The sequence below is a fragment of the Tamandua tetradactyla genome, chromosome 9 (genome assembly GCF_023851605.1).
Source record: "Tamandua tetradactyla isolate mTamTet1 chromosome 9, mTamTet1.pri, whole genome shotgun sequence".
NCBI classification, from domain to species: domain Eukaryota; kingdom Metazoa; phylum Chordata; class Mammalia; order Pilosa; family Myrmecophagidae; genus Tamandua; species Tamandua tetradactyla.
The window spans coordinates 4,895,050-4,919,734 of NC_135335.1; the positions used below are offsets into that span (position 1 = coordinate 4,895,050).

The following is a 24,685-nucleotide window of genomic DNA, read 5'->3' on the forward strand; positions in this document are numbered from 1 at the left end:
TTCAAGAAACTTCACAATTTCAACTACAATACCCAAACGTATCATTTGCATATTTTCCAGCGAGGCTGATCCGACGTGTCCTTTGGCCGGCCGAGGTCCCCGAGCTCCTGCTGTCAATGGGGCCGTCCCCTCGAGGGCAGCCCGCAGTCCGGGTGGGCCGTCCTCCATCCGTGCTGGTCGCCCGCCCTTGGGATCACGCCTTTGAGACCCGATCCCCGCAGCGAGCCGGGGCAGATCCTCTGGGAATCTGGTCCGCTCTTTCCCGAGGGCGCTTCCGGGGGTGTCAGAGCCCTCGGGGCCCCGCGCGACCCTCCCCTAGCCCCAGGCCGAGCCTCCAGCCCCACCCCCAAAACTTATGCGGTTTCCTCGTGGTTTCTTGCCGAGTCACCTCTGGTCACTCGGGCCCATCCGCTCGGTTTCTGAACAGTGGTAACAAGGGTCTCTAGGGCTCCCCCCTGCCCTCGCCCACAGTGGGGAACCCGCCCACCCACCGCGGAGCAAAGGGGGAGGCGAGGAGTCCCCCGGGACTTCGCCCACGCCCAGACCCGCCCACCACCTCCACTGCGCCTGCGCCCTGGCTCCGCGCCGGCCCCTACTGAGCCCTCCCGCCTGCCGTCCCTTACCCGGCCTGCCCCGCGCGGCCGCGCCCGGAAGTTGCCTTCCCCTCCTCCGAAGCCGGGGGATTGTGCCTGAATCTCGCCCCTTGGCAACCGCAGCGCGAACAGGCCCGGCCCAAGGGGCAGGGGCCGCTGGGCTGCCGCCATGGCCGGGAGCCAGGACATGTTCGATGCCATCGTCATGGCGGATGAGAGGTGGGTGGTGGTGGTGCTGCTGTTGGGCCACCCGTCTCGTCTGGTCTTCTCTCAGCTGGTCACGTGCGGCCTCCGGGGCGGGACGGCCGCCTGGGCCCTGTGTCCCGCGGGCGCGTGTGTCAGGAGGGCGCTCTGTGGCCCTGAAAGCAGTGAGCATGTGTGGGGCTGGGATGCTATTGATTCTCCTTGACTCTTCGCCCGCCGGGCCGGCCCCTCTTCTGCACGGGCGGGCGCCACGTGCCCAGCTGCTTCCCCAGACCCGCCTCCCGGGTCAGGGGCGGCCCCAGGCATCTGCTCCGCCTGTTGACTCCCTTCCTCCAGGGATGCCCCGTCCTCGGGTGAGACAGACCTTTGCCATCTGGGAGCTGCCGTTTTTCGTTGTTCTTTAATCGCAGGACATACGGCAGTATTCATGGACGTGCTGATATATGTCAGGTGTCGTCCCTTTTCCTCCAGGGCCTTGGGGAGCGTTTAGGGCAGTGAAAGGGTGGAGCTGGGAGTTGCTTTGTCAGTGTTTTCCAGTGCCCCGCCTACAGGAGACGATCAATAAATGTCACTTAAGAAAGCGACAGATTCAGCAATCAGTTTCCTGACATTTATTTAGCACTTACTGTGAATCAGACCCTGAGCTAAATGTTCTAACCCAGTCGGCTGTGAGCTGTTAGTTCCACTGGTGAGGTAGATCCCATTATTTTCCCTACTTTAGAGATGGGAAGGCAGAACCACTCTCTAGGCTCATACAACTAATATATGAGGCTTATACACCCTGCCTCATAGGATGCTCCAAGAAACTCCCGTCTTTGGGGACTGCAGATTAGAATGGTGCCAGTTTGCTGTTGAGCCCTCAAAGTCAGTGCATTTATTAGACTCTATGTCACACAGTCATCGTTTGTTTTGGGGTGGTAATTGACGGTGTTTCTCTGATGCAGAGTTTTTTGAAACATTTGATTGCTTTAACGTTACTTACAGACCCATATCATTGGCCGCTAAACCTGGCTGCACAACAGATTATCTAGGAGGTTCTGAAAAGTAGTTTCCAGGGCCTTGCTCCATTGGGCAGGACTCTTAAATTTGTATCTTTAAACTTTTCTTGTTCTGGTACTCCACCAGGTTAGAGAAATCACCGATTTAACTCATGCTTCTCATCGTAGAAAAGGAGAATTGGACCATAAGAGGTATTGCGACTTGCCAGAGGAGAGACTTAGGATGTGGTAGAGCTGGCATCAGAATCCATGTCTTCTGATTCTTGAATTCTCTGCTTTTTCTACTATACACTGCCTTGACTTGATGGCTTTGAGTAATATGAGAGAGAAACGGGTTTCCAGAAAATATACTGCCCCTGTTTATGACCGTGTACTTTTTCTTTGTCATAGGTTTCATGGGGAGGGCTTTCAGGAAGGCTATGAAGAAGGCAGTAGTCTGGGTATAACTGAAGGAAGACAGTACGGCACATTACATGGAGCCAAGATTGGATCTGAGGTAAGTGAGAACCCCATCTGTAAATGACTCTGTTTTACTTACAGTTTATACTTTACTTTGATGTTCAATATAATTGAGCTAGAACTTTAAGCCTCTTAAAATTGCAAAGCCTTTGTTGGAAGTTAATAGACTAGATAAAATACTGATGGAGAAAACCCCTTTGTATTGCTTTAGGAACATAATGAAATCCTATAGGCTGAAGAATGATAAAACAAGCCTTTGGGATCCTTAAATTACATTGGAGTGTCACAGTACTGTTTCATGTCTTAAGCCAACTGAATCCTGAAGAATGAGTGCTCTGTGTCATGTGAAAATATTCCATTTATATTTACATGAAACCCATAACTATTCTTTTGTCCTAGACTGGCCCTCACTTACAAATTACTGGTTCCCACTGGCAAAGTCTGAGGCAGTCAGGACTATTATATAGCTGTTGCTGTGAAACAAACCACCACAGAATCTGTGGGCTTAAAACAATAGACATTTATTATCTCACAGTTTCTGAGGGTCTGGAATCCTGGAACAGCTGGGCTGGGTGGTTCTGGCTCAGGGTCTAATGAGGGTGCAGACAAGAGGTTGGCAGGGGCCGCATCATCCGAAGGCTTGACTGAGGCTAGGGGACCAGCTTCAAAGACAGTTCGCTTACATGGCTTTTGGCAAGAGGCTTCAGTTCCATGCCTTGTGGATGACTCCACGTGGGTGTGTGGGCTTCTGGAGTGTCCTCACCACATGACTGGCGTTCCCTTGAGAGGTCCAGGAGAGCAAGGCAGAAGTGATTATGTCTTTTATGACCTAGGGTCGGAAATCACACCCATCCTTTCCTCCACATTCTCTTGGTTATGCAAACCGCCTCGATGTGGTGTGGGAGAGGACATTGCAAGGGTGCGAACCCAGGGCTTGAGGATCCCTGGGGCCACCTCGGAGCCCGGCCACTCCACTGAAGACTTAACCTCCTAACTTCCACAGTGTGATGCTCAGATAGTGCTTCCGGAACAACCCGAAGTGCCCCCGCCTTCCATCCCCACCTTCTGTTTTGGGAGCTTGGTAATTAAAAATCCAGCTGATTGCTTATTAATTTCACTCTTAAATATTTTTTCATTTCACAGATTGGGTGCTATCAAGGTTTTGCTTTTGCATGGAAATGTCTCCTCTGTAATTGTGCCACTGAGAAAGACAGGTAGAGTTGGAGACTTCTTTCTTTTTCAGTGTATGGACCAGAGTTCTGGCTCTGTAGCTACTGGGTCATTAATTCGGCTGAACCTCAGTTTCCTCTTTTGTGAGATGGAGGTGATGATATTATGAAACTTGAATGTAGTTACATGATTTAAAGAAAGAGATAAATAGTAAATGCTGGGCACATTGTAGGTGGTCAGTGAACACTGGTTATAACTCCTCAAAAGAGTTTTCTTATTCCTCAGATTTTTCCCTGGAGGCTTTAGTGCCCTGAGTGAGTTTTAGATACCCTGCTAATAAAATAATGTTAAAATTGTTTATATCTTCTTACTCATCTTTCCTCTAAATTGATTATAAACAGATGACAATATTCTTGGCATGGCTGAGGTTCACAAATGTTGATTCCCTTATCACCAGTTTTTAAAATGATAGTCAGCTAAATCTGTTAATGGGATTATTTTGGTTTGCTAAAGCTGCCAGAATGCAATATACCAGAAATGGATTGGCTTTTACAAAGGGGATTTATTGAGGTACAAGTTACAATTCTAAGGCCATAAAAATGTCCAAATTAAGGCACCAATCAGAGGATGTCTTCTCAGTGAGAGGCAGCCTCTGGGTTCCTCTGTCGTGTGGGAAGCACGTGGTGATGTCTCCTAGCCCTCCTCTCCTGGGTTGGTTTCAGAATGGCTCCTCAGTTCCTTCTGGCTTCTACCGGGGGCATTTCCTTCTGCATCTCCAAATATCTGTGTTTGCTCTCTGTGCCATCTCTGAGCTCGCTCTCTCTGTGAGCTCCTTTAAGGACTCCAGTGAGCTAATTAAGACCCACCTTGAATGGGTGGGGTCACATCTCCGTCTGATCGAAAGGTCCCACCCACTGTTGGTGGGTTGCATCTCCATGGAAACAACCTAATCAAAAGGTCCCACCCAAACAATAGGTCTGCCCCCACAAGGTTAGGTTAGAATTAAAAGAACATGGTTTTAAAAAAAAAATAAGAACATGGCTTTTCTCAGGTACATGATAGTTTCAAATCAACGCATTCCACCCTCTGGATCCCCAAAAGACATGTTCTTTCCATATGCAAAATATATTAATTCCATCACAATATTAAAAGTCCTTAAACCATTTCAGTAACAATACAAATGCAATATGCAGTCAGAAACAGTACAAAATCTCATCAAAGTCAGTTACAGGTGTGATTTGTCCTAAGGCAGAAATTCTCCGGCTGTGGAACCGTGAAGCTTAGAATAAGTTAGCAGCAGCCAATATACAAACGAGAGACAGTCACAGGATAAACGTTTCCATTGCCAGAGGAATAAATTGAAAGTAAAACAGGTCACTATACCCAAACAGGTCTCAAAACTGTTTTCAGTTTTCAGAGTTTGGTATGGATCACCATTCCCTTATTTCAGATTTTTCCTTCTAGCTGCTCCAAAACACTGGAGCCTAAAAGAAATATCAATATAGTGATTCAGAAGTCATACCCATTTGTTAAATACTATTTTCTCTGATATAACCACCCCTCCTTTGATCCTTATCCCATCTGTAGGGCTCTTTGGGCAATGCCTAGTCTAACTTCATATTGAATGGCGGGGGTATACTTAAAGTTGATCATCTTAGAGAGACTGGTCCCTCTGGGCTTCAGGATTTATCTGGCCCGGAATCCTCTGGACATTATAGGTTTCAGGAAGGTAAACTTAGTATGTGAAATTTTTACAGAGTTTCAGTCAGAGCCCTAGGTGTTCTCAAGAGTTAACAGTAGTGATATTCGTTGGGGGTTGGCAAACGATGGCAACCATCAGTATCTAGCTGAAGCTTGCAGAAAAGTAGCCTCCAGAATAGCCTCTTGACTCCATTTGAACTCTCTTAGCCACCTTGTTACACCTGTCTTTCCCTCTTTGGTCAGGAAGGTGTTGTTGATCTCATGGTGTCAGGACCAGATTCATCCTTAGGAGTCATGTCCCACGATGTCAGGAAGATTTACATCCTGAATGTCATGTCCCAAATAGGGGAGAGGGTAATGATTTTCCTTGCAGAGTTGGCCTTAGAGAGGGGGAGGCTGCATCTTCACAACAAAAGAGGTTTCCTGGAAGCAACTCTTAGGCTTCATATAGGTAGTGTCCATTTCTCTGCTGCAGAAATAAGTTTCATAAGGGCAAGCCTCAAAATCAAGGGCTTGCCTATTTTCTTGGGAGTCCCAGCGTTTGGGAGATTACCAGAGGTTTCCCAGATGGGAAGTTTAATAGTTTCATATTTTTTTTCAGTCCCTCAAGGGACTCTTATGAGTACTTTTTTTTTTCATTATTTAGAGAATATTTTATTAAACTCTGTAATCAAACCTCTGTAGATAAGATCTTACATATTTAATACAATGTGTTAACCTACCAGTATTTTTTAATTATCAGCCCACCATAGTCTGAGATGTGTCCCGTTATCACATTAATCTATGCAGAGTTACAAAGTGAACTCAGTGCCCTCCCCCATACATGGGACATGACTCCCAGGGGTGTAAATCTCCCTGGCATCATGGAACAGAACTCTTGGGATGAGCCAGGACCCAGCATCATGGGATTGAGAAAGCCTTCTAGACCAAAAGGAGGAAGAGAGAAATGAGACAAAGTAAAGTTTCAGTGGTTGAGAGATTTCAGACAGTCAAGAGGTTATCTTAGAGGTTATTAATGCGCTATATAGATATCCCTTTTTAGTTTATGGCGTGTTGGAGTGGCTGGCGGGAAGTACCTGAAACTGTTGAGCTGTGTGTCAGGAGCCTTGACTCTTGAGGACAATTATATAAAGTTAAAACTTTTTTTAATTTTACATGGGCAGGCACTGGGAATCGAACCCCGGTCTCTGGTGTGGCAGGCGAGGACTCTGCCACTGAGCCACCGTGGCCTGCCCGGTATAACTTTTTCACAATCAGTGAAAACCTTGTGTCTGATGTTTCTTTTATCCAGGGCATAGACAAATGAGTAAAAAAATAAATAGATAATGGGAGGACAAAGGGTAAAATAATGTGGGTAGATGGAAATACTAGTGGTAAATGAGAGGGAGGGGTAAGGTGTATGGTATGTATGAGCTTTTTCTTTTCTTTTATTATTTCTTTTTTGGAGTGATACAAATGTACTAAAAAAGGAGCACGGTGATGAACACACAGTTATGTGATGATATTGTGAGCCATTTATTGTGCACCATGTATGGAAAGTATATTTGTGGAGATTTGCCAGTAAAAATATTAAAGAAAAAAGAATGTTAGGGACCTGGAGGTAAACAAAAGCTAGAAACAAAAGGAAGCTTACCCAGTGAGGATGAACTCAAATGTAAGGGAACAGGTGGACGTGATGGTAACTAATTTAGTGAATTATATTTGTGATTATAATTTTATGGCTCTTTTCATTTAGTAGGAGCCTTTCCGTCAGTATGGAAAACTAAGAAAATTGCTTTCTACTGTATAATCTGAAGTCATCTTAAATTAAAGCTTATTTTTCTGTGAATAAAACATTCAATAAAGTACTCTTCTTTAAAATATCTTAAAAAAAAAAAGATTCCATGTACTTGTGTTCAACTAAACTGATCATACAAGTTAAATTAGGTAACGTGCTACCCAAAATATAATTTTTACACCAAATAAACATCTCTCCCTTTAGTCTCACACAGAAGTTGAAGTTTTAAAATATTAGGTCCCCGATATTCTACAGTGTAAACCTCTCAAATTACCTATACCAGGTCGTAATAATGAAATCATACAGTAGCTATCCTTTTATGTTTGACTTATTTCACTCAGCTTTATGCCCTCCAAGTTTATCCATGTTGTCTTATGCTTTAAGACCTCATTTTATCTTACTGCTGCATAATATTCCATCACATATGCATGCCGTATTGTTCTTATCCACTCATCTGTTGACGGGCACTTGAATCGTTTCCATCTTTTCCCAGATGTGAACAGTGCCACTGTGAATATCAGTGTGCAAATGTCTGTTCATGTCACTGCTTTCTGCTCTTCGGGGTACATACTGAGTAGTGGTATTGCTGAGTCATAGGGCAACTTGATATGTAGTCTTCTAAGAAACCACCAAACTGTCTTCCATAGAGGCTGCACCATTATACATTCCCACCAGCAGTGCACAAGTGTCCCACACTTATGCACATCCTCTCCAACATTTATAGTTTCCTGCTTGTTTCATAGCAGCCATTCTTATAGGTATGAGGTGATAAGCTCATTGTGGTTGACTTGCATTTCCCTAACAGCTAATTTGGAGAAATTTATTTATGTATGTTAATCTTGAATCCCCCCACTTTGCTGAATTTGTTTATTAGCTCAAGGATCTTGTTGTAGATTTCTCAGGGTTTTCCAAGAATAGGATCATGTCATTTGCAAATAGTGAAAATTTTGTTTTTTCCTTTCCTATTTTGATGCCTTTTATTTCTTTGTCCTGCCTAATCACTCTAGCTAGGACTTCTAGTACAGTACTGAGTATAGTGTGACAGTGGGCGTCCTCGTCTCACTCCCGATCTTAGGGGCACGCTTAGTCTCTTACTGTTAAGTATGGTGCTGGCTTTGGGTTTTTCATATATACCCTTTATGAGATTGAGGAAGTTTCATTTGATTCCTACTTTTTGAAGTGTTTTTATCAGAGAAAAGGATGCTGCATTTTGTTAAATGCTTTTTCAGCATCAATCTAGATAGTGTTTTTTCCTTTTTGATTTGTTAATGTGATGTATTATGTTGATTGGTTTTCTTATTTTGAACCACCTTCGCATTCTTGGTATAACCCTACTTGGTCGTGATGTGTATTTCTTTTAATAAGTCGTTGGATTTGATTTGCTGGTATTTTGTTGGCAAGTTTGCATCTATGTTAATTAGGGAGATTGGTCTGTAGTTTTACTTTCTTTAGCATCTTTATCTGGTTTTAGTATTAGAGTGATGTTAGCTTCATACAATGAGTTAGGTAGATTACCTTTTTCCTCAATTTTTTTGAAGAGTTTGAGCAGAATTGATGTTAGTTCTTTTTGGAATGTTTGATAAAATTCTCCTTTGAAGGTGTCTGGTCCTGGGCTTTTCTTTTTAGGAAGATTTTTAATGACTAATTGAATCTCTTTACTTGTAATTGATCTGTTGAGATCTTCTGTTTCTCGAGTCAGTGTAGGTAGTTCGTGTGTTTCTAGAAGTTTATCCATTTCATCTAAGTTGTCTGGTTTGTTGGCATTTAGTTGTTCATAGTATTCTCTTATGAATTTTAAAATTTCTTCAGGATCCATTGTCACAACCCCCCTCTCATTTCTGATTTTCTTCATTTGTGTCCTCTTTTTTTCTTTGTCAAGCTCATTAGGGGTCCATTGATTTTATTGATTTTCTCAGAGAGCCAACGTTTGGTTTTGTTGGTTCTTTCTGTTTGTTTATTTTTGTTCTCCAGTTTGTTTATTTCTGCTTTAATCTTTGTTATTTCTCTTCATCTTTTGCTTTGGGGTTTGTTTGCAGTTCTTTCTCTAATTTCTCCAAGTGAGCAGTTAAGTCCTCAGTTTTTGCTCATTCTTGTTTTTTAACATAGGCATTTAGGGCAATAAATTTCCCTCTCAGCACTGCCTTTGCTGTATCCCATAAGTTCTAATACGTTGTCTTCTCATTTTCATTCGTCTCCAGGTATTTATTGATTTCTCTAGCAATTTCTTCTTTGACCCACTGGTTATTTGAGAGTGTGTGTTTAATCTCATATATTTGTGCAAGTTCTGGTTCTTTGGTGGTTGTTAATTTCCAGCTTCATTCCATTGTGGTCAGAGAAAGTGCTTAGGATAATTTCAATCTTATTAAATTTATTAAGACTTGTTTTATATGTTCCAGCATATGATCTATCCTGGAGAACGTTCTGTGAGCACTGGGGAATTAATATATATCCTGATGTTTTGAGGTGTAATGATCTATATTTGTCTATTAGGCCTAATTAATTTATCATTTTACTTAGGTTCTCTCTTTCCTCATTGATCCTCTGTGTGTTTGTTCTGTCTATAGTGGAGAGTGGTGTATTGAAGTCTTCCACTATTATCGTTGAAATATTTATAGCTTCCTTCAGTTTTGCCAATGTTTGCCTCATGTACTTTGGAGCTCTTTGATTGGGAGCATAAACATTTATGATTGTTATTTTTTCTTCTTGAATTGTCCCTTTTATTAATATGTAGTATCCTTCCTTATCTCTTATGACGTCTTTACATTTAAAGTCTATTTTATCTCATATTAGTATAGGTACTCCTGCTTTCTTTTGGTTATAGCTTGCATAGAATCCTTTTCCATCCTTTCTTTACTCTCTTTGTATCCTTGGGGCTAAGATGAGTCTCTTGTAAGCAGCATATGGATGGGTCATATTTTTTATGCAGTCTTCCAAATCCATATCTTTAAATTGTTGCGTTTAGTCCTTTAACCTTCAACAGTATTACTGTAAAAGCAGTTCTTTAATCTACCAGCTAATGCGTTACTTTTTATTTGTCAGGCATGTACATTCTTTTCCCTCTCTCTCTTTTTAGCCTTTAAATTACCCTTATTGGTACTCTTCAGTTCTGTGCCTTCCTCCAGACGTCCCACTCCTCTCTTTTGTTTTCAGCTACAGAACTCCCTTTAGTAGTTCTTGTAGGGCAGGTCTCTTGTTGACTAGTTCTCTCAGTCTTTGTTTGCCTTTGAAGATTTTAATCTCTCCCTCAGTCTTGTAGGAAGACTTGGCTGGATAAAGAATTCATGGCTGGAAGCCTTTCTTATCCAGGATGTTAAATATATCATACCATGGCCTTCTCATCTCCATGGTGTCTGTTCAGTCAGTCCTGTGTGTTTTCCCTTGAACATAGTAGATTGCTCTTCTCATGCTGTTTTCAGCATTTGAGAGTTTGTGTCTTAGAGTGGGCCTGTTTGCATTTATTCTATTTGGGGTATATTGGACCTTTCTTTTATAAGGGTTTGGAGGTTTTCTCCAATTATCTCTTCAACTAACTGTCTCAGCCCTTTACTCTTCTCCAGTGATTCTTATGTTTGTGTGCTTTTTGTTGTCCATCATTTCACTGAGATCCAGTTCCATTTTTCCATCTTTTTTGCCTTTTGTTCTTTTGCATGCTCTAGTTCAATTGTCTGTCTTCTAGCTCACCTACTCTTCCTTCTGCTTCTTCGAATCTGCTATTGTGTGTCTCTAGTATATTTCTAATTTGGTTCTAGAGTATTTTTCATCTCTGTGAAATCTGGTATTTTTCTATTTAATCTTCTGAATACTTCTTTATGCTCTTCTAGTGTTTTCTTGATATACTTTATTTCTTTATAAATATCCTTGAGTAGTTGTTCCATATTCTGTGTCCCCTTCAGTGTTTTGATTTGATTATTTAGCTTGACCATTTCTGCCTGGATTGCCATGTGCTTTGTGATTTTCTTTTGTGCTTGGGGCATTTGATTATCTTAATAAGGTTATTTTGCAATGTTGGTTTTGTTTAAAGTTTTGTATTTATTTGGGTTTGCGTTGAAGGTCCCCTTTTACACTTGTTCTGTCAGCAGTTCCCCACCAAACCAAGGCCCAGATCTCATGTAGGCAGTGTAATTCTACTTGGGGGTCTACTAAAAGCTAGGTCGAAAAGAGTGCACAGATGGTTTGGTGGTAGAAAGCTCACCTGTCGTGTGGGAGACCTAGATTCAACTCCTGGCCCATGCACCAGAGAAAAGAAAAAGATAATAAAAAGATGGCAGCATAGCTCGGTGGGCCTCCTCGGCTCCCCCTCTCCTGTGCACCCCCAAGATCCCTGGGCCTCCATGGGTAAAGGGGAGCAGGACTGGGCCCCCATAAGCCTCCCTTGCCAGCTGGCCATTGAATTGGCTACTCTCCATGTCCCCCTCTCCTCCCTGGGGGAGGGCCTCCTGGTCTCTGCCAAAACCAGGTGCCCATGGAGACCCACCTCAGGGGTTGGGAGCAGGCACCATGCACCAACCCATCAGTCCTTGTGCACAGGGAAAGCAAGTCCACTCCCCTCTGGGCTCCCGGCCGTGGAGCCACAAGAGAATATCGCTCAGGCCTGCTATAGGAGCAGGCTAGAGTGCAGAAATGCACTCTTCCTCGGACCTGTGCCCGCTGCACACCACCTGTGGGCTCGTGACTGAGGACAGTCACCCTACTCTCTGTCTCGGTCTCTCTGCTTCAACTGCTGTCCCGGTTCTTTCTTTCTTTCTTTACGTATTGACCGTTTTCTTCTTGCTCCATGGAGTTTGGGTTAAGTCAACCCAGCCTACTCCACTATCTTCCCGGAAGGCTTCTAAGCCTTTCCTTTTATAAGCCATTCCAACAAGTATTTGCAAACTGTAGCACCCCACCTGTCTGGTAGGAAAATCTGTTTGCTAGTGCTGATGGAATGCAATGTACCGGAAATGGATTGGCTTTTACAAAGGGGATTTATTAGGTCACAAATAAACAGTACTAAGGTCAGAAGGCATCCAAAGGAAGATACCTTGCCTCTGAAGAAAAGGCTGATGGCATCTAGAGTTTCTCCTTCACATGGGAAGGCATATGGTGACGTTGGTTGGCCTTCTCCCTCATGGCTTCTGGTTTCAAATGGCTCTTTCACCTTCCGGCATCTTCTAGGGCTTCTGGCATCTTCTGCATCTCCAGACGTCCATATCTATCTACTCTTTGTGTCAGCTCTCAGCCCTTTCTCTCTCCGTGAGATTTTTTAAGGACTCCAATAAACTAATTAAGACCCACCTCGAATGGGTGGGGTCCCAGCTCCATCTAATCAGAAGGTCCCACCCACAACTGGGTGGGTCACATCTCCATGAAAACAATCTAATGAAAAGGTTCCACCCAAACAATCGGTCTGTCCCACAAGATTGGATGAGGGTTGAAAGAACATGGCGTTCCTGGGTCCATGATAGTTTCAAACCAGCACCAGATAATGCTTTAAATATGCTTGTACTTGTAAGTGCTAAATAACTGTTAGCTATTATTTGGATTATTTCTGTTTTAATCTATTTATGCTCTTCTGTCACTACCCAGTTAAGCCCCTTGTGACCCTGTTGCATCCATCTTTCTTCTTAAGTTGGAAATGAAGACCTTTAATTAAGGCTCACATGGTCTGGCTACTCTGCTGCTCGTGGGAGCTGGGACGACTCTCCTTAGGCTGGAGTTTTCTATCTTTTGTGTTGTGTTGGCTGTGTTTATCGTGGGGGGTTGGGGGTGGCTCTGTGAGGAGCTGCTGATAACTCAACAAGGGAGGTGGCATTTTGCTGTCCATGTGGCTCACCGTTTTCTTTGAAATATTTTGAATTTCTAGAACATGGACTGTACCTGCATTCAGCTGTAAGGACACAGGTACCTGTGTAGCTGAGTGTGGGTGACTCTGAGATTGCTCTCCTGGCCCTCCCGTGTATTTGGTCCAGGCCATCTGTATTGACAGGAGTTGACCTTATTCTCCTGTTAGCAGAGGGGCACTTTGGAGAATTTCCCTGAGGACTCAGAGGGTGCAGCAGGGCAGCTTGAGAGCCCCTTGGGACTGTGGTTGGTGGTGAGTAGCCCATGCCACCACTGGGTGGCAGGCAGAGCTGAGCATGGCTCTCGTCCCTAGTCAGCTCGCGGTGGAGGAGAAGCCACGTCCTTGGAGTTCTCTGTCAGTGTTTCCCTGCACCCCTGTGAAATGCTGCCTTTATGGGTGAATGGCCCTGCACCCAGAATCTGGCTAGCCCTTTCCCTGGAACAGGGGTTCTCAACTTCTTAAAGCAGCCGGTGGAGCAATTGCTTTGGTTGAGGAAGGGCTGCCCGCGGCCCTGCCGCCACGCCCACACCCCATTCCCACGCCCGCTCTCTGCACCAGAACTTGGAAGCCTTCATCGTGGCCCACAAGAGTTTTGTGTTTAAGTCAGTGCAATTTTTTTTTTTTTTAATGATAGAAGGCCTGTAGAGGAGTTTCTACTTTTTCACCTTTCTAAGTGAGGATGTTAAAAGAAAAAAAAAAACTATACTCTGTATTATCATTCAGTAAAATAATGGGCATTTTAACAGCAAAGAAACCCTGGAGAGCAACAGCTCAGACTAAAGGTGGTACTTTCAGTGGAGTAGCTTTAGCTTTTTGATAAACGCTACGAGGCATTGCTTTTCCCCTTTTCAACAGCTAGTGCAAGCCGGTGGCAGACCAGCCTCTGTCCGGGCCAGCTGTAGGCGGCTGGGGCCCCGTTGTCACGCTGACGGTGGGGAGGACGTAACAACCCTCTGCCTGTGCTCTGCGTGCTGGTGGGGCCGGCTGGGGGTGGTTTGGAGCCACTTCACCGATGAGCAAGCCACGAATAAGTTGCTACTTGCTAAGTTGAAAATGGGTGATATTCTTCAGATAATGCAAAAATATGGCCATTTCCAACATTCTGGCACCTGCCACCAATCTTCCTGGAAATCAGGTGCTTTGATGCTTTAATTAACTTGTTTTGACCCCTCATGGTTTGTATGTCCTCCTTGATGTAACTTAGCAGTCCTGGTGCACACTGGTCTCCACTAGCAAACTGTGTTTGTCTGGGGGTCCGAAATACCAGGTGCGAGCACGAACTCGGAAGGTCATGCTTGCCTTGAGTGACTGTTGATTCATCTCAGGGGTAAGTCGTCTACAATTCCCACTAACCAGACTCGTGTGAACTGTTAGTTGGGTGGCATAGGGGGACCCTGTATTTTCCACCTATTTTTTCTGTAAGCCCACAACTTCTCTAACTTAAAAAAAAAAAAATTCCCATGCATCACATACCTAGAACACTCCTGTCTCTCAGATGATCAGATGTGGGCGAGGGGAAGGGGGCTCATGAAGACCACTTGCGTGTTATACAAAGGGCCTGGCCCTGTCCAGATGGGCACATACATGGGTGGTTTTCACACCGCCAGTAGGAGCAGCGACTGGGTACTAGGTTCCAGGCTTTACCTAGCTTATTTGATCGTCTGCAATCCTGTAGGTAGCCGTTACTCTCCCCATTTTACAGGCAAGTACACCGAGGCTCAGAGAAGTTAAGTAGCTCAGGGCCTTGCCAGGAGTCTTACTCAAGGTGCCCGGCCCCTGAGCACGGGTCCTTTCTGCAGCACCATCTCACCTCTCCTGACACAGCAGTCTGTCTTCCTTGGAGGGAGCCCGAGTCCCACGCTGTAAGCTGACTCCTGGCCTGTGGAGGGAGGGGCTTCCTGGTTTACCTGCAGCTGAATTCCCAAAGGCTGTGAGCATGCCGTGTCTAGATCCTGGAAAATCCTCAGACCCAGAGCAGGCCTGTTTCTGCTCCAGCCACTCTCCGTCTTGCTCATTTCTCGGTTTCCACGTTGGTGACTGGGGAGAGCCAGAGGCCTGTGTGCTGGCTCCAGGTTGCCACAGTCGCTCGGCTCTGGGGCTGTGGATGGAGCCTGTCTTGGCTGAATCCGCCTCTGATGTTGGGGCCCTGGGCATGGACAAATGCACGTGACTAGGAAATCAACCGCAATGAAAAAAATGAATCACCCAGCTTAGGAACGAAGGCATTTTCAGCACACCTGTTGCTTTTTTTTTCTTAATGTTTTTATTGACACATTTTCGTACACATACAGTCCACACATGGTGTACGATCAGTGGCTCACAATATCATCACATAGTTGTGTGTTCATCACCATGATCACTTTTTAGAACATTTGCATCACTCCAGAAAAAGAAATAAAAAGAAAATCTCATATATACCATACCCCTTACCCCTTCCTCTCATTTTCCACTGGCATTACCATCTCCCCAATTTTGGGGGTATTAATTAATTGCCCCCCATTATTTATTTATTTGTCCACATTTTTTACTCACCTGTCCATACCCTAGATAAAAGGAGCATCAGGCACAAGCTTTTCACAATCACACAGTTACATTGTGAAAGTTCTATCTGTATACTATCGTCTTCAAGAATCAACCACCCACCACTTTTACGTAAGTGGTCAGCGTACTTGGTAACATGAGGTGAGCCCCTTGTATGCAGACGACTGAAGTTTTTATTTCTGTGCTTACAGCAAAAAGATGAAGGCCTTAGAATCCGTGATTGGGATGATTCAGAAATTCCCTTATGGCGACCCTACTTACGATAAACTTCACGAAGACTTAGACAAAATTAGAGGGAAATTCAAACAGGTTTGTGGAGTGTGCTTTGTTCGTTCTGGCAGGAGTGTCTGACCGTGAGCTTTCTGTGGCAGGGCTGGGGTGGTTCTCTGGGCTCACCCCACCAGGGCCGCCTCTGGGCTGCGTGCGCCGTGTGAACATGCAGCAGCAGGAGTCGCCTGCCAGCCTCAGGGTAGGCAGAGAACAGTGTGGACAACAGGTGTTTGAGCTTGCTGAATGACTGGCGACACAGCAAGAGAAGCTGCTGCTAGAGTTACGTTCTAATTTGTGAGTAAAAATGCGCAAGATTTTTAAATGCCCATTCTCTCTCTCTTTTTTTTTTCTTTTGTGTTTTCAGCTTTGTTCACTACTAAATGTTCAGCCGGACTTTAAAATCGGTGCGGAAGGTTCTGGACTGTCATTTTGAGGTTGACAGATGAACAAAGACGAACCATCACGGAGCAGATGTCCATATGTTAAGGGTTCAAAAGTGTGATTAAAGGCAAAACAGCGGGGGCACGCATTGTTCTGTCAAGAGGGTTCCAGCTCCCTGCCTGTGAGGTTTTCGGCCTGGGTCGCTGCCGTCTCCCACGGGGCCTCTTGACCCAGGCCCATCCTTTGTGGGGCTCTGTCCGCTCTGTGGCTGAGTAGTCCTGGCAGAGCCTCGCATGGCCGGGTGCTGCTGGTCCACTCTCTGTTGGCTTCCTAGCCCTCTCCAGCAGGACAGGCCTGGCTGGTTCTAGACTGAGGAAGGTTCTGGAAAGGATTACCACCTAAGCTGGACTGGGCATGCAGAGAAACAGTTTTTTAAAAAAAATGAGAGATGGAGTTGACATGAAATAAGTTAATGGGAAGTAGCGGTAATTGCTGTGACATTTCTCAAGTCTTACTCTTGGCCAGGCACAGAGTGCCATGCTCCCTCAGGTTTGATTTAATCCCTGTAGCCATCGTGATGGGTGTTTCCCCATTTTACAGACCAGAAACTGGGACCTCGAGGCACTGACTGGCTGAAGGGCCCTGATCGCAGAATTGGGCTCTGTAAAGCGTGAGCCCCCACGATTTGCTGCCTCCTCTGGGAATGCACACGTCAGCCTGGCACAGAGATGTGGCTCCCTGCCCTTGATTCTGGGTCGCACAGGTGGAATCTGTCTCCTGCTGTGCTTTGGGGTAATCTGGGGAGTTTGCTGTGGGGGGTTTATAGAGGCTGAGAGGGAGAGGAGCCCGCCTGCTCCTGGGGGAGCCTCGAAATATGCTCTCAGTCAGGGACTAGGTTTTGCAGCATTAAAAAATTGCTAAGAAGGAAAACATTTTGAACCAAAGGCTCAATGCTAGGCCATCGTTACACAGGCAGAAGGTTTTGGGGGCTGGTATTTGGGAAGCTTTCTTCGTTTTCACGTGAGTGTCAGCACGTCAAGGGCAGAGGGCTAGGCAGTCCTGCCTCAGTTCCAGGGTGCTGTGGGGTTCTCAGGCACGTGCGGCGCCCCTCCTGTCAGCATGCCAAGCTGACGGGTGGCTCCTGGCATGCCGGCTGGCTCTCCCCCACCTGCTCCTGTTCAGGAGGGCAGGTCTGATGGCCGTGAGAGAAGACTAAAGCAATCACCTTGAATCCGCTCTAATTTATGTTTTTAAATCATCCCAGAAGCCCACTGTGGACGGGTTGTGATTGTGACGCACCCCACTAGGCACTAGGAGAGTCAGTTTGAGCCCAGCGTTCAGAAATTGCTGCCGGAGTTGGGGCAAGGGGCATTTCCTGCCATCGCCTTCGACTGACCTTGCAAATCTGCTGCAGAAGAGAGGAGTGCAGACGCTTCTGTTCTGTGAAGGACGAGACTCAGGCACTGGCCTCCTGGCCTCCTCTAAGCCATGCTTTGCTGCTGTCTGTTCCTCGGCCAAGCCCCGTGGGCCTGGCGCCCTGCCCTCGGTCGTGCTTCCCTGACATCTGGCTCATGGGGGGTGAAAGGACTCACAGAGGTCACGACTTCCAGGTGGTGGGAGCACAGCGGGTTTGTTCGTCTTCCCTGGTGGATTTTGTGTTTTCTAAGTTATCTGCAATGATAATGTCTCATTTTTGTAACTGGAGGGCAAAATAAATAATGGATTTCAAAGCAAAAGGCTGCCTGGGACTATTTACCTCATTCCTGACCCCAGGTGTCCAGGGGAAGGCATCCTGCCAGCCACTGTGACGCTTTCCATCACATTTTCGCCCACGTGATTCACTGCCACGGTGTTGAAATCCTCGTTGCTAGAGAATAGTGCCCCGTGATTTTGGGAGACAGTTGTGTCCCACTTGCCTGGCCCCAGCCACCCTGAGCAGCTCTACCTGATCTCCCTGCACCCCACTCCCGGCACAGTGACCCCCACACGCCGTGGGGGTCCGTCTCCCGCCCTCCTGAAGCCACTGACGTGATCTGCTGTAACCATGGTGTGACTGAACCTAACGGACGGGTTCCTAATTCCCCCAGCGACTCAGGAAACAGCAGTGAGCATTGCTTCGTCACCCACGGCAGGAAAGCAGGGTGCCCTTCACGTGTCTTCACAACAAGGGGCCCGCCCGAGCCCCGAAGGCGAAGTAACGTGTCTCATCGCACTGCGAGGGGTCCATCTCGCCGCCAGATGCGTTTTCCCAGAGCAGAAGCCCTTCCCTGTTTATCACCTTTCCAGAGCTCTTCCTTTGTGGCTGACGGTCTCCTCCACCCTCGGCCCTGCCAGGCTGTCCCTCGGTGGTCCCCATCCGTACAGGCTTTTGGCTGCATCTCACTGGTGCCTTTTACCAGGTTGGCCAGGCAAGGGGGGCACTGGTGCTGGAGTTGCTGTGTCAGGTGACCCCTGAGAGCATGCGGTGTGCCCGGGGGAGCCTGTCGGATGAGAGAGGTAGCAGTGGGCGCAGCCTCTTCTTTTGGTGGAATTTACCGAACACCAGTGCGTGTGCGTCCCCGAGAGAGCAGGACGTGCTTCCAGAGCTTGGACATGTTCCTTTCTCTGGCTTGTCGTGCGCCTGCTGCCCAGACCTCTCTGCTGTGATGGGCAGGAGGCTTCCTCAGGGGACTGGCTCCGCTCTCCTGGTCTTGGCCGCTGCTGGGGGCAGGGAGCTAGGTGCATATGCCTCAGAAAGAGGCCATCATTTCAACACAGGTAGCCCAGGCAGTACCCCCCATCTTGAAAGGCTGCTGCCTTCTGGAAGGGGCTGGCTGGCTCCATACAGGGGACAGTCTTTTGGTTAAGGTCGGCCGGCACGGGCTTGTCACCTGAGAAGCCTTGCCCACAGGTGCTGTCATCCTTACGTCTCAGGACAGGGGAGATGAGTGCCGTTGGGCAGCTTCTCCAAGTCCATCTGGTCACATCCAGTGGCCGTGCTGCTTCCCGTGGAAAAGGCCTGGTCCGGGGTGCCGAGGGCTTCATCCCCTGGAGTGGAGCAGCTCCGCACATATCCTCTGCAGTGGCGTGGTGCCAGGCAGCCGTGGCAGGGAGATGAGGCGCTTGCTGGTCCCACGGGGCTATGTGCTGAGCACGATGGATGGATGTGTTAAAAATCAGCCATCAGTGACTTTGCCGACAACTCCCACTGTTCATATTGGTAATGCGCGTCGCTTCTCAAAAGGGTAGAAAGCACGTGAGCTCCAACAGTTAAGAATCTTTGAAAAGCAAGAGATAGCAAGCCCCTCCCAAACTTAAACGGTGAAGGACAGTGATTGGCTTGTGGGACAATTGACAGCCGACTTCAGGAGAGGCTTGGTCTGGCAGCTTGTCCCAAGGCCCCACTTGCCTCCTGTCCTCCCACTGGATTGGCCTTGAGCTCAGGCTCTGTCCCTCCCAGGGAAGCGGGTGGACTGGCCAGCCCCCACTGTCAGACTCCTCTGCCCAGGTCCTAAGGAAGTGTGTGAAACGCTCTCACCGAAGCCCCAGCAAACATGTCTTCAAACTTCATTGGTTCTGGTTAGATTTCACCCCCATCCTTGAACCTGGCACTCTTGGGGGCTTGGGGTATGCTGTTTGGTTTGAGCTGATCAGAGCCTGAACCACCCCCACCCCCACTCCCAGCCAGAGTTGGGAATAGTAGTTCCCCCAGAGCAAAATCCAGGTGCTATTGGCATCAGGAAATGGGGATGAGAAGGAAAACCAAGCCTGTCCGCTTTATAAGCCAAAGGAAGAAAATAAGCATGGCTGGTGGCATCTGTGCGCCTCTGTCTACAGACCTGGGCCATGAATGTACAGATAATGATGGTTCTACTGATGGGAGAGGGGGAGGACAGCCTTTACTGAGCCGTAACTGTGCCTCGTGCTGGGCTGAGTGTGTCCCACACTGGGAGCCAGAAGAGTCAGTGACTGAAAAGAGATGTATTGAGCTCCTGGTCCATGCTGGGCATTACCGCAGACGCTCAGGATTCATTCATTGGCGAGTGAGATGGAGAGCTTACATTCTTGCAATCGCAATGACCCCCATATTAGAGATGAGAAAACCCAGCCTCAGAGAGGTCACACAGCCCAAAAGCTGCAGAGCTGGGCTCCACCCGAGGCCTTTTACTCCCAAACGTGTGCTGGGTGTGTGCCGGTGCACATGGAAGCTGTGCTTTCAAACTGCAGCGACTGCAGCCGCCCTCTGCCAGCCTGATGGCAGGGGCCGCCAGCTTGAAGCCTCAGACACAGGCAGGCTTGGCTTTAGCCACGGGCGCCATGGGCCTCCTGGACAAGGCAGGGCTCAGAGTTGTGCGCTCTGGCCTCTGGGTGAAAAATAGCAAAACGAAGGCTGTGTGCATTTCCTGTTTCAAGCTCACTCCTGAAAACCTGAGCGGAACAGCAGAACTGCAGGCTTGGGAGACCCAAACCTGGCTTCTGGTCCTGGCTTGGTCACATCCTTATGTTGGGATCCTGGCTCAGTTCCTTCATGTCTCTGGGCCTTGATTTACTCATCCACAACAGGTGTCAACAGACTGCTAAAGGTCCACAGCCCAGATCTAGCCCACCTTTTGTTTTTGTAAATAAAGTTTTATTGGCATACTCGTTCATTTACAGCTTTCTGCTGTAAAGGCAGAGTTTAGTAGCTGCGACAGAAGCCATATGGCTGCAAAGCCTAAAATGTTTACTAGCTGGCCCTTTAAGGAAAAAGTTGGCTGACCCTGACCCAGAAGAAGGGGGATATTAGCCCTTTAGAAGGGTGGCCTGGGGAGGGCAGGTGTCTGGTCTGGGTCAGCAGATCCTCCCCCCTGGAACCCAGCTCACCACCCAGCCTGTGGGGTTGTTTCGAGAATCAGGGGGAAGCTGCATGTTCAGCGTTTAGCACAATGCCTGTGCACAGCAAGTTCCTGTCCCCATCCCCGACGATGACACAAGGGAAGGAGAACTGCCCCTGCCCTGCTTGGAGGGCTCCAGGGCAGCGGCTGACCCTCCTGCCTAGACCACACTCAGCCGCCTTACATGAAGGCCCGGTGAAAGGATTAAAGGACGCCGCGGTCTTTGGCCTTGATTCTCTCTCCTTCCCCCTCTCCCCCCATGTGCCCCTTGTGAGTGGCAGTGACAATGCCCCGGGGTGCTGGGCCTCAAGGCCAGCGGCCCTGGAAGCCACCCGCCCACCCGCCATTGTCTAAGGGGCGGCAGTGCGCGCGGGTCTGTGGGGCCCCGGAGGGCAGGGGCTGTGGGAACGGATTAGAGTCCCTGGGCTTGCTTTCCTGGGCTTGCACAAACTCTTGATCAAAGACATTCCTGGGATGACAGAGCTCTGCGTGCGTCGGGGGCCTGCGCGGCGTGCGGGGTGCATACATGGCCCCCCCCAACGGCAACGCCGCGCGCACAGACGTGCCCCCACCGTACCCCCGCGCACAGACGTGCCCCCTGCGACCCCCGCGCACAGACGTGCCCCCACCGAACTCCCGCGCACAGACGTGCCCCCTGCGACCCCTGTGCACAGACGTGCCTCCACCGTACCCCTGCGCACAGACGTGCCCCCCACGACCTCGCAGACAGAAGTGTCCTTGTGACCCCGCGACAGACGTGCCCCCCATGACACCCAAGCACGGACATTCCCCATCACACCCCCACACACCACGCCCCCACGCGGGAAGCGACCCGGCGCTCACAGATGTGCCCCCAGCGCACGCCCCCGCGCACAGACGTGCCCCCACCGGACCCTCACTCCCTCTCCCGTGCACAGGCTTGCCCCTCCCCCGCAACCCCCTCGCGCACAGGAGTGTCCCCCCGCCCCTCCCCCCACCTCCACGCACAGGCGTGCACCCCACCCCCGCACCCCCCACGCACAGATGTGCCTCTTGTAACTCCCGTGCACGGACATGCTCCTGTGCGCCACACTGCAGGCAGCGGCCTCTGGGGACTGGTTTTACCAACAAAAAGGTGTTTGGGGTGTGCGGTGACCTCTATGGCCACAGGTAGACGGAGGAGCCTGAGTGCTGGCCCCCATCCGATATGGGGGCTCCCCGGAACCCAACTGAGGGCAGCAAGGCTGTGGGTGATGCAGCCCCGAGGGAGACCCTGGCCCTGCTTCCTGGGGGGCTCCTGAGCCCTGCTTCCTGGGGGGTCCCGGCAGGCACCGCTTGCCTATTTTTCCTTGGCTTCCCTCCAAAGGCCACAGGCACTGTCCACCTCAGTGCCCAGTCCCACTCTCTCCCGCCAGCTCCTGCTCATCCTCCCAAATACAGTACAGTCCAAGGGCCCCCCCAGGACTGGCGGGACCGGTGCCCCCCCCAAAGCCCCTGCTTGGCACCTGCTGCTCTGTCCCCCGATCCCCAGTGCAGCAGGCGGCCCCTGGTGCCCCAGGTCAGGCAGACCCATCCTCTGCCACTCAGCCAGGCTCAGCCTGTGGAGCCCACCAGAGGGGGTCTCCCCCCGCCCCAGCTCCCATATCCTCAGCACCCAGGGTGGGAACTCGGGGTGAGGGTTGTGGGGCAGGTAGAGACTTCCATCCTCAAGGTGCTCCCAGTTGGGTGGCTGGGGGTGGGGGGGCTTGCGGGAGTGGGCAGGGAAGCTGCAAGATCTTGAAATGGTCCTGGGTGGCCCAGCCCCCAGGGGAGGCTGGGCTGGGAGGGGCGACTGGAGAAGGGATGGGGGGGCCTGGTGAGAGGGCAGCAGCTGGGAGGCTACTCAGAGGCTGTCCTCATTGCTCGATGCAGGAGCCAAACTCCCCACCAGGTGACCGGCCCTCGCATGTCGGGACCTTCCGGGGCCCTTCCCCACCACCCCTGGAGACACCAGCTGGGTCTGAGAGGTGGGCAGTAGGCCCAGCCCAGTTTCAGGTCTCACTGCACTGACAGAGAGGGGCCTGGCTCTGGAGCAGCCCACAGGCCACCTCGCTCACCTCTTGGGTACCCCAACTCCACCCCCACATACCACACTCTGTCTCCTAGTCAATACATTTCTGCCTTTTGACTGTGTCAGTCCATCAGCCTACAAATAAATTGTCCCTTCCACCTTAAGAAATTAAGGTTAAAAAAATGGAAAACATGGAGCGGCACCAAGGATGGGCAGAGAACAGAACCCTCCTGCATTGCTGGTGGGAACGTAGGAGGGTGCAGTCGATGTGGAAAAGTCCGGCCATTCCTCGGAAAGTTAAATGTAGAGTTACCATATGACCCAACAATCTCATTCCTAGGTATATACCCATGAGAACTGAAAGCAAAGACTCGGACAGATATTTGCACACCTGCGTTCACAGGAGCATTTATTCTCAATAGCTAAAAGGTGGAAGCAACCCAAGTGTCTGTCCACAGGTGGCGGGATAAACAGATGTGGCCTCTCCAACGATGGGATACCCTCCAGCCACCAAGAAGGACGGAGTTCTGATACGCGTGACAACACGGATGGAGCTTGAAGACCTGGTGAGTGAAATAAGTCAGATGAAAGGACAGATATTGTATGATTCCACTTGCACGAAATACCTCGACTATGCAGAATCCTGGAGGACAGGCAACTGGGGGTGGGAATTGATGTAAAATGGGTACAGAGCTCCTCTTGGGGTAAAGGAAGGTGGAAAGGGCAGCGCGCCAAGTGCGGTTCATCCTGCTGAGTTGTGTGCTTGGGAGACGCTCAGATGGGAAGGTTTATGTTGTAAGATGTTTTCACAATTGAAAAAAAAGAGTGAGGGGCCCGAAGAGACAAAAACATGGTCCTAGACTGGATCTGATAATGGAGGAACATGCCCAAATGGACATAATTGGGATAACTGAAAAAAGTACGACATAGACTGTAATCTTTATGTGTCAATTTTCACTTTTGTGAACTTGCTAACTGTACTTCAGTGATCTTCCCAAGTGAATCTCCTTGTTCTTAGGGAATATACATGGCACTAGGAAGGGCTCAAGGAGCACGATGTCTACAATTCACTCGCAAATGTTTAGAAAATAGGTTGGGAGGTAGATAATATAAGAATGATACAACAAATGTAGCACAGTGTTAAAATAGGTTCATCTGGGTATCTGATCTGGTTGAGGGGTTATGTTGGAGTTCTCTGCGTGCGTCTTGTGTTTTATTTTTGCATCTGCCCTGCAAATTTGAAGTTATTTCAAAATAAAAAGTTTCAAAAAAAATTAAGAACAAAAGCCCACCCCCTAAAGCCGTCTACCTCTAGCCTCACATGTCCACCCCCACTTAGAGCCAGTGATCCCCACTCCCTCTCACCCTCACTGGCCGACCCAGTGTGGGCAGATGGTCTGCCGCCCCCCCCCCCCCACGCTGTCCCTGAAGCCCCTCTTGTAGGTGCAGCCCTGCACAGCTGTGACCACTGGCACCCCATCATGGGCAGAGGGCGGGGGCCACGCCCCATCCCCCTGCTCCCCAGCCCTGAACTCCGGCTCAACTCTTCTGCAGGGCTCAGCTGAGGCTTCCTGGGCGCCAAGGGGCCTGCGGGAGCTCTCCCCAGCCAGCAGGGCTGTCTCTTAAGGGCTCTGGCTGCCCTTCTGAGCCCGTTACGTCCCTGGGGGCAGGGGCCTCCCTCATGCCCCCCCCTAACCCCAAGCTGGAGTGATCAGGGAGGCAGGAGCGCCCCCTCCATGCTTCAGCCTCTGGGAAGCACCTGTGCCCCTGGAGAGTGCACCCAGCCCACCTGCCTGGTCTTACCCATGGATGGCCATGGGGGTCCCCCAGAGCAGGGCATGTACACAGTGGGTGCTTCAGAGAGGCTGGTGTGCCTTGTCCCTCACAC

General features: G+C 49.0%; 1 protein-coding gene across 2 annotated transcripts; it reads left to right on the forward strand.

Moving 5' to 3' along the window:
• Positions 1–628: 628 nt before the first annotated feature.
• LTO1 (LTO1 maturation factor of ABCE1) lies at positions 629–16,075 on the forward strand. 2 transcript variants are annotated; one of them, XM_077115430.1, is made up of 5 exons: positions 629–812; positions 2,186–2,291; positions 3,398–3,468; positions 15,456–15,573; positions 15,899–16,075. In XM_077115430.1, the coding sequence occupies exons 1-5, from the start codon at positions 763–765 to the stop codon at positions 15,965–15,967; spliced, it is 414 nt and encodes a 137-aa protein (XP_076971545.1). In that variant the 5' UTR covers positions 629–762; the 3' UTR covers positions 15,968–16,075. The 2 variants fall into 2 exon arrangements, with proteins under 2 accessions (XP_076971545.1, XP_076971546.1); XM_077115431.1 differs by lacking the exon at positions 629–812 and adding an exon at positions 929–1,247.
• The last annotated feature ends 8,610 nt before the right edge of the window (positions 16,076–24,685 follow it).

Excerpts from the sequence above, each read along its gene's own strand:
- LTO1 (XM_077115430.1), top strand. The coding sequence starts at position 763 with ATGGCCGGGAGCCAGGACATGTTCGATGCCATCGTCATGGCGGATGAG. Across the intron at positions 3,469-15,455 it reads TGTGCCACTGAGAAAGACAG|CAAAAAGATGAAGGCCTTAG; the intron begins GTAGAGTTGGAG and ends CTGTGCTTACAG. Across the intron at positions 15,574-15,898 it reads TTAGAGGGAAATTCAAACAG|CTTTGTTCACTACTAAATGT; the intron begins GTTTGTGGAGTG and ends TTGTGTTTTCAG.